The 14,085-nt window shown below is 38.7% G+C and overlaps 1 protein-coding gene across 1 annotated transcript in view; it reads right to left on the bottom strand.

The window, feature by feature from the left end:
- The window catches only part of LOC141004605 (receptor-type tyrosine-protein phosphatase F-like), a 448,688-nt gene that overhangs the window by 231,762 nt on the left and 202,841 nt on the right, over positions 1–14,085 (bottom strand). The window contains exons 12-14 of the mRNA XM_073476198.1: positions 10,561–11,125; positions 7,442–7,553; positions 5,272–5,528 (exon numbers count right to left, since the gene is read on the bottom strand). Of these exons, the coding sequence (XP_073332299.1) occupies positions 5,272–5,528; positions 7,442–7,553; positions 10,561–11,125 (934 nt within the window). The remainder of the gene's footprint in view (positions 1–5,271; positions 5,529–7,441; positions 7,554–10,560; positions 11,126–14,085) is intronic.

Raw genomic sequence — 14,085 nt, 5'->3', positions numbered from 1 at the left:
GAGGGCTAGCAGTGTGTTCCCAGCATCGACACATATAATTGGTCTATTGTTTGTCATTGTCAATCAATCATGGGCTGACAGGCTCAGAGAGCCCTGACAGTGCTGTCAATCACTACACGAACCAGGGTGGCGCGGACCTCGATGGGCGGGACGGGCTGCTGCTGAGCCAGTAGTAACGTTAGTGAGTGGTAGTAGTGAGCGTCTTCCAAACTGTGTCCGCTACTTGAAATGGATAAGAGGAAGAAACAGCTGAGAAACAGCGATTAAATAGTTGAAGTCTCTGGAGGTGGAGGCTTCTAAATGTGCGAAGTTGACGGAGCTTTTTGGTGCCGGGACCAGTAACACCGACCCGCCAGCAGCCACAGGTGCTGCTGCGCCGGGAGACGAGGGTGGAGGACCTAATGATGATGAGCGAGTGGAGGCAGACAGGGTGAGTAACGTTAGCCTGGGGCTGGCTAGGCTAAATGTTTGAGACATGTCCAAAACAAAGTAAAAGACGTTTTTACATTCAATGTGATGTGACCTCACTAACATACTGATGAATGCAGCTGCCGCTAATGCTAACACAGCTGCCGCTAATGCTAACGCAGCTGCCGCTAATGCTAACGCAGCTGCCGCTAATGCTAACGCAGCTGCTCAGGGACTGAAACCGTTATTGTTCTAACTTTGACAATCTAACATGTGGCAGCATATTAGCCCAGAGTTAAAGGGCTGTGACTGTTGGTAGCTGTGGTTGATTTTGTTCAAATATGCCGAATTGTGATAGTATGGGTTATTATTGTTCAGATGATTTAGCTAAGCTAGCTAACAGATGCTAACGTCAGCGGTCTCTTGTTGCCATAGCAACAGTAAACACTCACGTGGCCTGATGAGCTGTAAATGGATGCAAAATCAAGCTGAGATACAAAACACAAGTAAACCTATAGGAAATAATAAGTTTAATTTGCAATATTTGCCATTGAATTTATTGTAATCTTTCAATTAATTTATTGTTTACTGAGGTCATAACTATCTAATAGGTATAATTTGTGTGTAACTTTAATTTGTGTGTAAATGTGTTACTTTTACTGTAGTTTTCAAATGGCTGTGTATAGTGTTAGTGTATAGTCTTGAGCATTTTCGGGTCACAAAGATCTGGCTTTTTTAAGTAAAGTGTCCTAATGAAAACAAGACAAAGCCATTTGACTATCTTGTTCATAAATGATGGTGTCAGGACTTTTTTTTATGACACACACACTTTCATTGATAGGAATACTTGGTTTTGAGGAATGACCTCTATTTTGAACATGTGACATGCTTTTGCAGGTTATCAACAAGGTTTTGCAGTTTGTACTAATTGTTTTGAGAAATGCACCAACTGTTGTGCAAATGTAAGTAATGATGTGAGAAAAACTCCACCCCGAGTCTGGTTTTGGGTTCTTCCCGTTAGTCTCGTCCCACCCCTGGTCATGACATAACTTCTGTTGTGATTTGACACTATAATGAACAAAGATTGATTGGTTGATTGCTATAGCTGTCAGTTTTAGTCCTTGAGTTCATAGCTACGTGCTTTATTTGTTAACTGCTATCAAGGAATATGACTCTCCTTTGTAGTATGTGTGAGAAAGGACACCACGAGATTTGTGGACTTCTACGTGGTGTCCACTGATAATGTAGTGGGCTGGTCTGGACAGAAAATGCCAGAGCTGAATTTTTGTCCCAGTCCACCCCTGGAATAAAGATATCACTTTGGATGCTTGACAGACATGCTAGTTCCTCTATCGCACCCATCTAAAGAGGGCTTCATAAGTTGTAAAACTGAATTTACCACCGCTCAACCAGAGACACTCACACCCTCTCCTTAAAGGGTCAAGATAGGTTCAGTTGATCACAATTGAATCCACGCTTGTGAAGCATCAGAGGACTTCCTTTCAACAATTATATGTTATAATTGAATGTCTTTGTATTTGTAAATGAGACTAAAAACTGCTGACATTTTGTTCTCTCCTATCTAATTAACACACACACACACACACACACACACGACCCGACACTCCGCATTCCTAGGTAGAGGCTTCTGCACCAGATTTTAACAAAGTTAAAATAACTATTAAGCCAGAAACTAATCTTCTGGATTTTAACATATTATTAACCAGGAAGAAAAGTTCATAAAACTGATTCTACACTCATTTCTCTGCGATGAAAACTGACTGAGATAAAATTAATGTGTGAAAATGCCCTGTGTTCTATGGAACCACAGTGCCCTCTAATGGTGAGTCCTGGTATGATTTGGACACAGTTTCAAAAGACTTTGTCTAACACATTTTTGTTTGTTACCAGTCAATGTTTAAAATATTCCCTATTGAAGTATTAGGCTAGAACTAAAAGAAATATGTATAAGTGATTAGTTCTACAGTATAATCAAGTGTGTTTAGATGTTTTGACCAAGTTTTAATTTTCTTTTGAATGTTAATGATTTAGTGTTAATAAGAAGTCAACATATGGTGACAACATATGGACAACATATGGACAACATATGGTGACATTCTGGGAAAGGTGAAACATGATTTTGAAACATTACAAATGTTAGTTTAGTTTTAATTAGTTTCTGTGAGTTTTAGACTTATAATCCTGTCGAAAGTGAGAACACTGGCAGCCCGCCCACTTGCGTCACGCCTGATATCAGTGTTAATAAAACTGAGCGCCATCCCCCTCTCTCGCTCTCTTACTCTTTTCACGCTCTCTTGCTACTCTCTACTTTTACTCTTTTCAAGACAGCACTCTCAAGAGGGTTGCTCATGCGTTAATTTTCTTACTTTTATATTTTTCAATGTAACGATCGATTTCTTTGAAGTACTTCAACTTTCGTTAAGTTTCTACCAGAACAAAGTTCTGTTTTAATTTGTTTTATCCAGTTAAGCATCGTAACCTGACCTGTGAGGAAGTGAACTTTAATTTGAAATTCTCTCGTATCAAGTAACTTAGGATTATTCGATAAGCCACCAGACCATCCTTCAGTTATTTTAGCGAAGAAGTTAAATTAGTTTATCAGTCAGAGCCTAAGAACCAGCACTCAAAGTGACAGAAGAAGACCATCCTCTTCATCAAGATCATCATCATTAGTGAAGATGTTGTTTAAGAAACCGTGCAAGCAGTTTCTTAAACCCCGTCACCCGCTGGGTGCCAGACGAGCTGTGCCATCCCGCCGGCTATTGGACCGAGACTGTCAGCCTGCAGTTGAGTGACAGAAAGGCCACTGGAGACAAAAGCCGCAGCCTTCCGACTCCACAAGCCAACTCTTCAAATAAAGTAGGCTAAACATCCATCATCCTGCTGGATTCACATGTATGAAGTATGCACGTATGAATGAGTTGGTGTCTTTGGCTTTGATTCAGATTCTTTGAGCCAGATTCTTTGAGCTTAGGACAAATTTGGTTAGCGTTAAATTATTCTCATAATAAATGCTTTAAATGCTTTCACCCAACCCGTAATTTCACCATCTGCACATATTTTTTTCATAAACTCATTACATTAGTCATTACAGACTTCTTCTTTCTGTTACCTGTTAAATCTCATCATTTGTTTAATTTGCCATTTCATTTATTTACTCAGAATTATTTAGCCAATTATTTAACTGTATGTCATTGTCTGTGCAGGTTTGTTTTAATGTGAAGAACCAATGGTAATTGTGTGTAGAAGTCACTGCTTCAGTTATGAGATTGAATAAATTGATCTGAAATTGATTAGAATTGATTGATTTTGATTCAAGTTAACCTGTCTAGTCGAATTTGATTAATTTCCTACAGATTAGTCAAAGAGATAAAAGAACGGAGGTTGTGCCCCTATTTACGAGTGCTTTATTAATCGCAAGTGATTAATAAATTACATTCATTAGTAGTGTATCTCCTACAATGGGTTGATGATTTTGGTTTCCACTGACTGTTACGTCATTTTGTTCTCAACAAATTATACAATGTACATCAGTACAGTAGTAAGATTTTTAACTTGAATAATTCATTCATCAGGATCTGATGTGTGATTAAAGTGTTAATTAATTTTGTTTTGTAGATACTGAACCCCAAATTGCTCATGATGAGCAGGTTGGCACTGCCATCAGTGTATGAATGCGCGTGTGAATAGATGAATGTGACAAGTGTTTGACTTGTTGTGACAAGAGCTTTGAGCAGTCAGTAGACTGGAAAAGTGCTATGGAAATGCAAGTCCATTTATCATTTATTTTTTTGTTTATATAAACATAACCCTAAATTTTGTGAAATGTCCTGTATTCACTCTCTACTATATATTTACTATATTCACTTATCCTTTGTGTCATTGTTTTGTCATTGCTGTTTTGTTCTGTCATTGTTTTGTCTAGTAATGACAAAAGCTGCTCTTTCAGTAGCAGAGTGCTACACCCACACTATAATACACATTTACATATTTATATTTTCACTGTGTATTTTAATCACATTATATATATTAGTCTGTATAATGTATATACTGTACATATACAAGTGATTTTCAATGGTGACAGATCAGTAAAGTCTTTTCTGATCTGATATTATCTTATCTCATCTCATCTTATTTTGTGGAATGTGTAAGTTGTGCATAAAGCAGTAGTCAACAATATTCTCTAATCAACTATGGATCAAATGAGTATGTAATGTAAAAGCTTACACTTGTAGTGACAAACCCATTATCAATAACTCTGCACTTCCCCTCAGGTTTACAGAGCTTTTTGCCTCCAGCTTGTTTTGTTTACGACCCCCAACTTTATAGTTTTGGTTCAGTCTCACCAATCTCATAGCTTAATTTTCAGCACAGCAGACAGTACTTTTCTACAAAAAAGTGCAGACAAACCCACTTTACGCTACCTACCAGCACAAAACAGCAGACTGACACAGTCAAACACTAGTTGATGAACATAGCGGAGCTTTTAGCAGCTAAAGAGCCAGATGTTTCTCTGTGACATAATATACTGTTTAATGTAAAGCCAAATCCAAACACACCCCTTGGCCCTACCACTTAGCTTAGAAAAACGTAATACACCGACAAACAAATAAACCAAAACTCAAAATTATGCTGTTGCACCACTTGAAATCTCAAAGAGGAGATATAAAACCACATAAATGTGTATTGATTAATTTTGAAGTTAAATATTTCGATACTTTAAATACAGCAGTACCTAATTCAGTAGTGGTTAAATTACACATACACGAATTACTATTATTTGCCATTCACCAATCATGAATCATCCCTATTTTTTGGGTGGTTTCCCCAAACAGCACAGACCTGATGGGGGCTCCAGCTGGGACCCTGGGAAGAATGATGGTCACTCTATCACCCTCCTCCACATCATGTTGGTATCGAGCTGGTTTCATCTTCAGCAGATCTGGAGCTGTTCGGATGGAGACCTGTTGCTGGAGGCCACCAACACTGTTCCCCCGGCTCATTAGCACGAAGGAATAATCAGTATCCGGCTCCAGCTGTGTGATCAACTTCCTCTTCCGGTTGCCTTGAACCTCTATACTCTGCTGGTTGTATAGGATCTGAGGGCAGGAGGAAGTTTGTTACTAACACTGATACTGTTAAGATGATTACATAATCTTTACTACTTTACTGCTACTAAATTACCTACCTAAGTAATACATTTAGGTAACATTTTAATATTTATGCCATGGAAACATGTGTCATAACTGTTGAATATCATCAGCATAAAGTGACACATTTATGATTTCACCTATCTTCCTTGCACTATTATTTCCCTTGGAGTAAGTCCCTTGGTCTTATTACCCTCTGATCTTATTGGAGTAGTTCAACATTGTGCAAATATGGTCTGGCAGTGCCCACATTAACAGTTTTTGGGAAAAAGTATCATGTCAAATTTCAAGAAAGCCATCCCTCACTCCTAGTGTCTGCTGTCAGTGTCACTTAGTGACACCATAAATTATACGCTCCTCTTGTTAAACTTGTGTCACTTTTGTGACTTTGATGATGCTTTCCTTCCATTAAAAACAATGAATAATTGATCACAAAAAAACATTGTGCGAGTTAGCAGCCGAGGCAGGGGAGAACACCAGCTCTGTGCAAAGTACAAAAAACAACCTAGAAACACCTCTGAAACTCACTGATTAATACATTGTATCTTTTTTGTTTACTCAGCACACAAACAGACATGCAAAATTAGAAATTGTGATATTTACATGCCTGAACTAAAGACACAACTTCTGCCTAGAGGCTGCTCACAGTCATGGCCCCTGAAGGTTGTTTGCCAATGACAACTCTGCCGAAAAAGCTTTACGTGTTGTTTGGAACCAGGCTCACTGTTTCTGTCTGCTTCCAGTCTTCATGCTGAGGTTAATGCAGATGCTTTACAACAAGTTTGTGCTATAAAGCCAGTTAAATTGTATTACATGGGGCCCATAAGGTTATTCATGAGGCCTAATAGAAGTGTTGAATGCATGTCCTTTCTTAAAAGACATTTGCAATGCATCTATGTTGGATTATTTCCTATGTCGTCATTCCAGCTCTGTACTTAATACACATGACACAAGACTGACTTTGATGTCATCCCTGAATAGATAGGGACTAAGTGCATTAACAAAAATATTGCAGTAGTCACTACTATTTCTTTATGCATTATATGATAACACTGTTATTTACAGTGCTCGAATTCACTCCGTTTTATTATTACACATTATGTTGCCGTTCTTTGCTTTTGATTGACTTTATTTATATAGCAGCTGAATACAATGGGTTCATTGTATTCAGCTGCTATATAAATAAAGTATGATTCACTTGCTTACATTAGCTGCTGATCCATGGTCATAAACCTTTGTTTTCGCACTCTAGCTCATGGCATGAAAGACAGGCCCCTTCACATATATTTAGTCATACAGTACAGTCACAGGCAGAATTTAATATGCTGTGAAGCAATTTTATTTATTGATTGATTTATGAAGCAGCTCTTCTGCTAACGAGGACAAAAGTTCCACAAAATGTGTATTTTGTGTGGTGACTGTGTAACTTAAAGTATCTCACACAATATAAATTTTGTGGCAATGACACCACTTCCTGTCTGCATATATGGTCCCTTCACCATACTAAACTATAATCGTTTACACCTAGTGTGAAACTTCAACCTATGGATAGGTTTATTTTTATTCAGTGCTATTTCACATGCCTTTTTCATATATTTTGATGATATGTCAGTCTCTGTGGTACATTTAGTCTGCATCCATAGTGATCACCTGTCCAAGAAGCAGTTTGAGAGAACATCAGGCTCTAGCTCCTTTTTATTCTTTGGTCTCTACTGCATAGCCATATTTATTTATATTCACAAACATCAACTACTTGGTCCTAGGTAACAGGTCAGATACATTTTTTAGCTGTTACAGTAAATTCAGAAGCTGTGTTGTCTGTTTCAGTCCTGCAGCTGCTGTCTGGGTGGAAGTGATCTTACCCTAAGAGGGACCTCAGCTTTGTAGGTTTCTGGCATGTCCCAGGTCAGCAGGACAGAAGATTTCATCACAGTCATCACACCAAAGTTCTTGGTAAAAGCTGGGGGAAGATGACTATAGGTGGTTAATTTAATTGAACATGTCACTGAGATTTGGTGGTGGCACACAAAAGCAAGAAAATTAATTTTAATTTAAATGACAACAATTTGTAGCTACACTAAGCACTAATATTCATCAACATGAAAGCACAGAGTCTGTATTATCTGACCACAGCGTCATCTCATTAAACTGACTAAGTGTGTTTACTGACTACAGCCCTGCGACACTGCTCCTATGAGTTCAGCTCGCTATGTCTGGTTGCGGCAGACAGTACACATACCCAGTCATTTGTTCATGAAAATCTTGATAATCATTTGGGGACAGTGACACGATGGCTAGCTAGCTAGTCTTGTTGTTAAACATACTATGAAATTATCCAACTCCCTCCCTAAACATCTGAGGCACCTGAAGCATCAGAGATGTCTCCACAGTAGTGGATGAGAGACAGTCCAAGACAGTGGCATAGCATAAACATAAGAAAAGATGAGCGACACCATGACTGTAGTTACAGTCAGTGGAAATATTGACTGATCACAAAAATAGAAATAAAAACGGAATTTGTTGCAGGATGACAGGTAAAATCAAAAGTCAATCTATTTTTTCTGTCATATTATTATTATGGCCAGTTTTACATATTTTTGCACATTTTTTATAAATTTGCAGTTGTGGCTGAATCAATGGAATCTTATCCACATAATCCAAACCAACAAATTATTCATCCTATATACCACAAATAAATGCAACATGTTCTGGAAAACATTTAAAAACATGTTCAAACATGTCAGGTCAGGGTTTTTTTTAATCTTGGGAGAAGTCCTGCAGGGGTCCAGTTTGCAAATCTACACCACATCATGATACAGAACACTGTGGATTGCACAACGGCAAAGGTAATAATTAATATAAACAATATGAAAATGCACTTTAAGTGCAGATTGTAAAGGCAAAAACACCCTAAATGTTTACAGTGGATTACTTTCATGCAGAGGATCACGTATAAAGACAGGGATTTAATGGCGACTGACAAATCTCCAAATCTTATTTGTTTTACCAGTGGATTAGTCTGACTCACTGGATATATACCTTATACTGTGGGTATAAGCCTGCCATTGGCTGAATATTTCAAGTCACATTCTTCTCCTTTCCGCTATCTGAATATTACTGTTTTCAAAAACGCTGTCACTGCGGAAGACAACAACAAACTCTGAACCAACAACCTGCACACTGAAAATGGCAAGTTGCCCTAACCTTTATCTGATTGTTAACAGTACAATCCTAAATATGGTGGATAAATCAGGACTGATATTATCCATTATACTTGTTCATTTTCAATGGACTTATATGACATTGGACTTTTTAGATATGTAGAGGAGGAGCAGCTGAGTTTAAATACCCTAATTGGCCCTATTTAGTTCAGTCATATTATTATCCCAGATTGGAAACTTAATTTGCAGTCAAGGGTACAAGATAAAAAATACACAAATACAAAAAAACAAAGCACAAAAACAAACAGTACAAAGATGTTTCCTGTACATTGAAAATACACACAATAGGACAACAAAACAATCTCTAAAATACTATATTACATGTGCAGATTAAGTAGGGTTATTGCACAGAGAACAAAGGAGTTCTTACTCCTATTGCGATTATTCATTAAAAAAATGAGCCAATATCTGTCAGCCTGCTTTTTGTTCATTCTGCCATTTTCAATAAATTTGAAATTATGTAATATAATTAGGTCTGTCAAAGTTCACACCATAATAACGTGTTACCGCAAATTCCTCTTAACGCCGTAAATTTTTTTGACACTCAATTAACACATGCACGTTATGACCCTCAGCCTGCTGTGTAGTTTAGGAAATCAGGAAGCGATCCAGCATTAACGTTGTAGATGGCAAGCAGAAACAAACCTCCTTGAGCAGCAATAGATAAAGAAAAGGGTATTTTGAATGGCAAGTTCAGCTTGAAAGCCTCGCCAGATGGTTCTCTCCACAAGAAAAAAGTTATTTGCATTTACTGTCGATGTGAACTGAGTTACCACCAGAGTACATCTAGTCTTAAATACCAATTGCTGGCCAAGCATGCAGCTGATGCAGAGAGGCCTCATCCCCCTCGCCAAAGACAGACCATGCTGGATAGTGTGCGACAGAGACGCCTGAACAACTCTACAGGAAACAAACTGTCAAGAGTGATAGCTAAATGGATGGCTACCGCTTGCAGGCAAACATCGTTTAATTAACTTTTACTTAGTGTAAAGCTGGACACTACATTGTGTTAGTATTACTAAGGAATGTTACATTCAGGTCAGTGTGCCCATCTGTTGTTGCTTGTTGGGTTTGATTTTGCCTTTTGTACCTTTGAGGTTATTCTGTAGAATATTCTGGATAGTATCTGTCATTGTTTTGGATTGTTGCAATAATAAAAAACTTCCTTTTCCATAAAGCAAGCATATTTGTCCACTCCAATGTTGGTAAGAGTATTAAAAACTTGAAAAATATCCCTTTAAGGTACATTAAGAACAGATAAAAAAATGTGCGATTAATTTGCGAATAGCCACGAGTTAACTATGGACAATCATGCAATGAAACGCAATTAAATATTTTAATCGATTGACAGCCCTAAATATTATATTTGGGACGTTTTTATTGGTATTTTGGAGAGTCTCTCCCCCGTTTCACTTGTTGGTGCTTTTACAGGGGCTGGGAGGAGCTCATGTCATTACTGAAACTTACTCAATAACATCTGCTGAACCTGTACCCCTGTAATTATGTTTTCAGACTCTCTTTCACATTGAGCCGAGCTGTGCCTCTGGTCATCACAGTTGCAAAAATATATCACGCATTTGCTTCTGAGCCTACAGATTTTATTTTTGTTTGAGTTTGCACATTATTCTAAGGAAAATAGAGCCTTCAATGTCCAAATTATGGGGTCATGTTTGGGTTGCTGTGGTCAGATGAAGCTACAGGGGGCTGTCTACAAGCACAATGCAATGTGATAAATAGCCTCACCTGGCATAGAAGTGGACATCGTTCTGCTCTGGATGCTGGGGCTGATGGGTCCTCCCCCCTTGCTGGTGAAAGCTTGAACTCTGATGTCGTAGGTTGTGTCAGGCTGCAAACTTTGGACAGTCATCTGTGTTTCTGTTGTACTGTTGGTATTGTTGTGCTGACTGTTGATATCTCGATACACCACCACATACTTGACAATCTTCCCGTTCCTCTCAGCCAAAGAAGGGGGGTCCCAGGCCAGCCTAGTGGAGGTGGCAGTCAGGCCTACCACACTCAGATTCTGGGGGTAGCTGCCAGGAATGTCTTCAGGGGTGCTGATCTCCTTCACATACTCCTCCCCGTTGCCTGCTCGGTTTTTGGCGCATAGCTTAAAGATATAGGTAGCTCCCTTGTGGAGACCTGTGACTGTGAAATGGTCATCTGTTTGTCTGAAGTCTTTGATCATGAAAGCGTCCTCCTCTGCTCTCTTGTACTGCAGCTGGTATCCCACATGCTCCCCCGCCATCTCCTTAGGGGGCTGCCACTGGATCAGAGCAGTGTTTCCTATGGTGGTGCTGATCATCATAGTGGGCTTGCCAGGCACTAGAAGATAGGAAACACCCTTACATTCCTAAATCTTGATTACTTGAAAACTCCTGTGTAACCAAACTTATGAAACACTCAAAAACTCTCAACGCATTTACATCCTTCCTATACAGCTATTGTTACCAAGTTAGCATTTTCATCACTTTCTAATTCAGTTTTTCCCATTAATTAATGAGACTCTAGCGCCCCGCGCGTTCACATGCGCGCCCATGAAATGACCATCGAGTTTTTCAGCAGTAACCTCAACTATACAGACCAGACAACATATGGTTAAGATGATACATTGATACATTTAACTTTAAAATATGCAAAGTTTTCTTCTGGGGGAACATGCACTGGATCCCCTAGTGCATGGTCCATCTACCATAGTCTCACGGATTCCTGTAGGAAACACTACTAATAGTAGTACTTTCTTAGTTGGGTGGATAAAATGAGAGCTATTTTTAGAAGATCTCATAATAAAGGTAAGGTTATAATATTGGCTGCATACCTTGCACTCACTTTTGCTGAGATCTCTCAATGTGGTGACATCTTTAAAAATAGGTCAGATGTGGCTACAAGCTTGACCAGTCATATAGGTCACCAACATCATTCGGCCAGATTAGCTTCCACTTTATTTATAGATGAAGCAGAAACTAAATGCATCGATATTTGCCTCGAACAATCTCTTATTTAACAGCATATTAAAAAAACTTAATGTTGTGTGACCTATATACAGTGTTGGGGAAGCTACTTTGCAAGCGTAGCTTGTAAAACAAAAAATGTTTTACAAGCTAAACTACTAGTTCAGCCTGGCAGTAGTTTGAACAAACTACATTTCTACCCCTGGAGAAATGTAGTTTGTAAAACTACTGCTATAAAAAGCAGCTTTAGCAACTACTTATTACTCATTATACTCATTTAACTCAGCGTTAAATAAATCAACATATGGTGTATATGAAAAAAAATATAATAGCCTACAAAAAAATCACATGCCAGAAATATGCCTCTCAACTCAAGTTTTATTTTTTAAAGAACAAAAGCTGACATTTTTGGTCAACATCACAGGAACTTCAGAGGCACTAACACTTAGGCACTAGAACTAGATGCCATGGCAGAATCACTTGTTGACACGACACATGAGCAGTCTCTCAAAGTTTTTATCAGACAGCTGGTTCCGTTTGGCACTAAAAACATCTTTACCAACACTAAAAAGCCATCTATATCCAATACGTACATGTTCAAATATGGCCATGGTTGGGCTGGAGCGTTCGAGGGCGCATCGGGGGTAGCGGGAGGGGTGTCCATGACGTGCTTGTGCCATATGAGCACTGCCTTCCTTGGCATAAAGACCCACCCACTCTGTGAAGCATTTGAGCGCTGCCAGGGCAAGCCAATCAGAGGCAGCGTTGGCTTAGCATGTCATGACATGTTTCATGCCTTTTTTCAAAGAAAAATAAAGTAAAATTTATATTATATAGGTCTTTTTTTTTTGTAAAAAAAAAATATTTCATGTTATTGGCCAAAATTGTAGTTTGTAAATTGAGTAGTGAAACTACAAAAAATGACCCAAAAAGTAGTTGAAATACTTGACGCAGCACAAAATATGAATGTAGTTTAACTACCAGCAAGTTACAGCAAATTGTAGTTAAGCTATGTAGTTCAACTACATGTAGTTTAAGTCTCCCCAACACTGCCTTTATAATACATTGCCACTGTCAGATTCACTGAGTGTTTAGTGATGTGCAGCATTTTTTTCTCTTACAGCACAAGCTTCACCTCAGCATTCCGGTGATTTCTACCTGAAAAAAATACATGTGGACATTTCTCTGCGCTGGTCAATTCAGCACGTCCTACAGTTGTGATCAAAAGTTTACATACGCTTGTAAAGAACACGTATGTCATGCAGTCTTGAGTTCCAATGGTTTCTACTCTAATTTTTCTGTAATGGAATAAGTGGAACACATACCACTCACAAAAGATATTCATGAAGGTTTCATGATGGTTTATTGTAGGTGTCCTGAAAATGTGACAAAATCTGCATGGTCAAAAATATACATACGGCAATGTGAACAATCAGTTTTGGTGATTAAAGAAAGTTGTGTGAATCAAATTTGCTTTGTTGCATGGCCTCTTAACTTCTTCTGAGTGATTATGATTAATAACGGCTGATGATTTTTCTGGGCCCATTTTAATAGGCTTGTTTCATACACCCACTCGACTCAGCTAGAAACACTACAATGAGAAAGTCTAAGGAGCTCAGCATTAATCTGAAAGAGCACATAATTGATTTGAACAAGTCAGGAAAGTCACTTGGAGCCATTTCAAAGCAGTTACAGGTCCAAATATCAACTATACAAACAACTGTTTATAAGTATAAAGTTAATGGCACAGTTGTGTCACTGTCACAATCAGGAAGAAAATGCAAACTATTACCTGCTGCTGAGAGAAATTGGTCAAGATGGTCAAGAGTCGACCAAGAACCACCAAAAAGCAAGTCTGCAATGAATTTGAAGCTGCTGGAAGACAGGTGTCACTGTCCACAGTCAAGCAGGTTTTGCATAGCCATGCACTGAGAGGCTGCCATACAAAAAAAGAAGCCCTTTCTTCAGATGCAACACCTTAAAGTTTGATGGAGGTTTGCTGCTGATCACATGGACAAAGAAAAAACCTTGTGGAAGAAAACTCTGTGGTCATATGAAACAAAAACTGACTAGCAATATGTTTTGAAGCAAGAAGGTGAGGCCTTTAACCCCAAGAACACCATACCCACTGTCAATCATGGTTGTGGGCTGCTTTGCTGCCAGTGGATCTGCTGCTCTAAAGAAGGTAAATGGATTAATGAAGAAGGAGGATTATCTCCAAATTCTTCAGGAAAACCTAAACTCACCAGCCGGAAGATTGCCAGAGGAGCCGGAGGACTACCAGAAGCTTGTGGATAGCTATCAAAAGCACCTAATTGAGCTGAAAATGGCCAA

Source organism: Pagrus major, chromosome 11, assembly GCF_040436345.1.
Source record: "Pagrus major chromosome 11, Pma_NU_1.0".
Classification (NCBI taxonomy): domain Eukaryota; kingdom Metazoa; phylum Chordata; class Actinopteri; order Spariformes; family Sparidae; genus Pagrus; species Pagrus major.
This window is presented reverse-complemented; position numbering and strand designations above follow the sequence as displayed.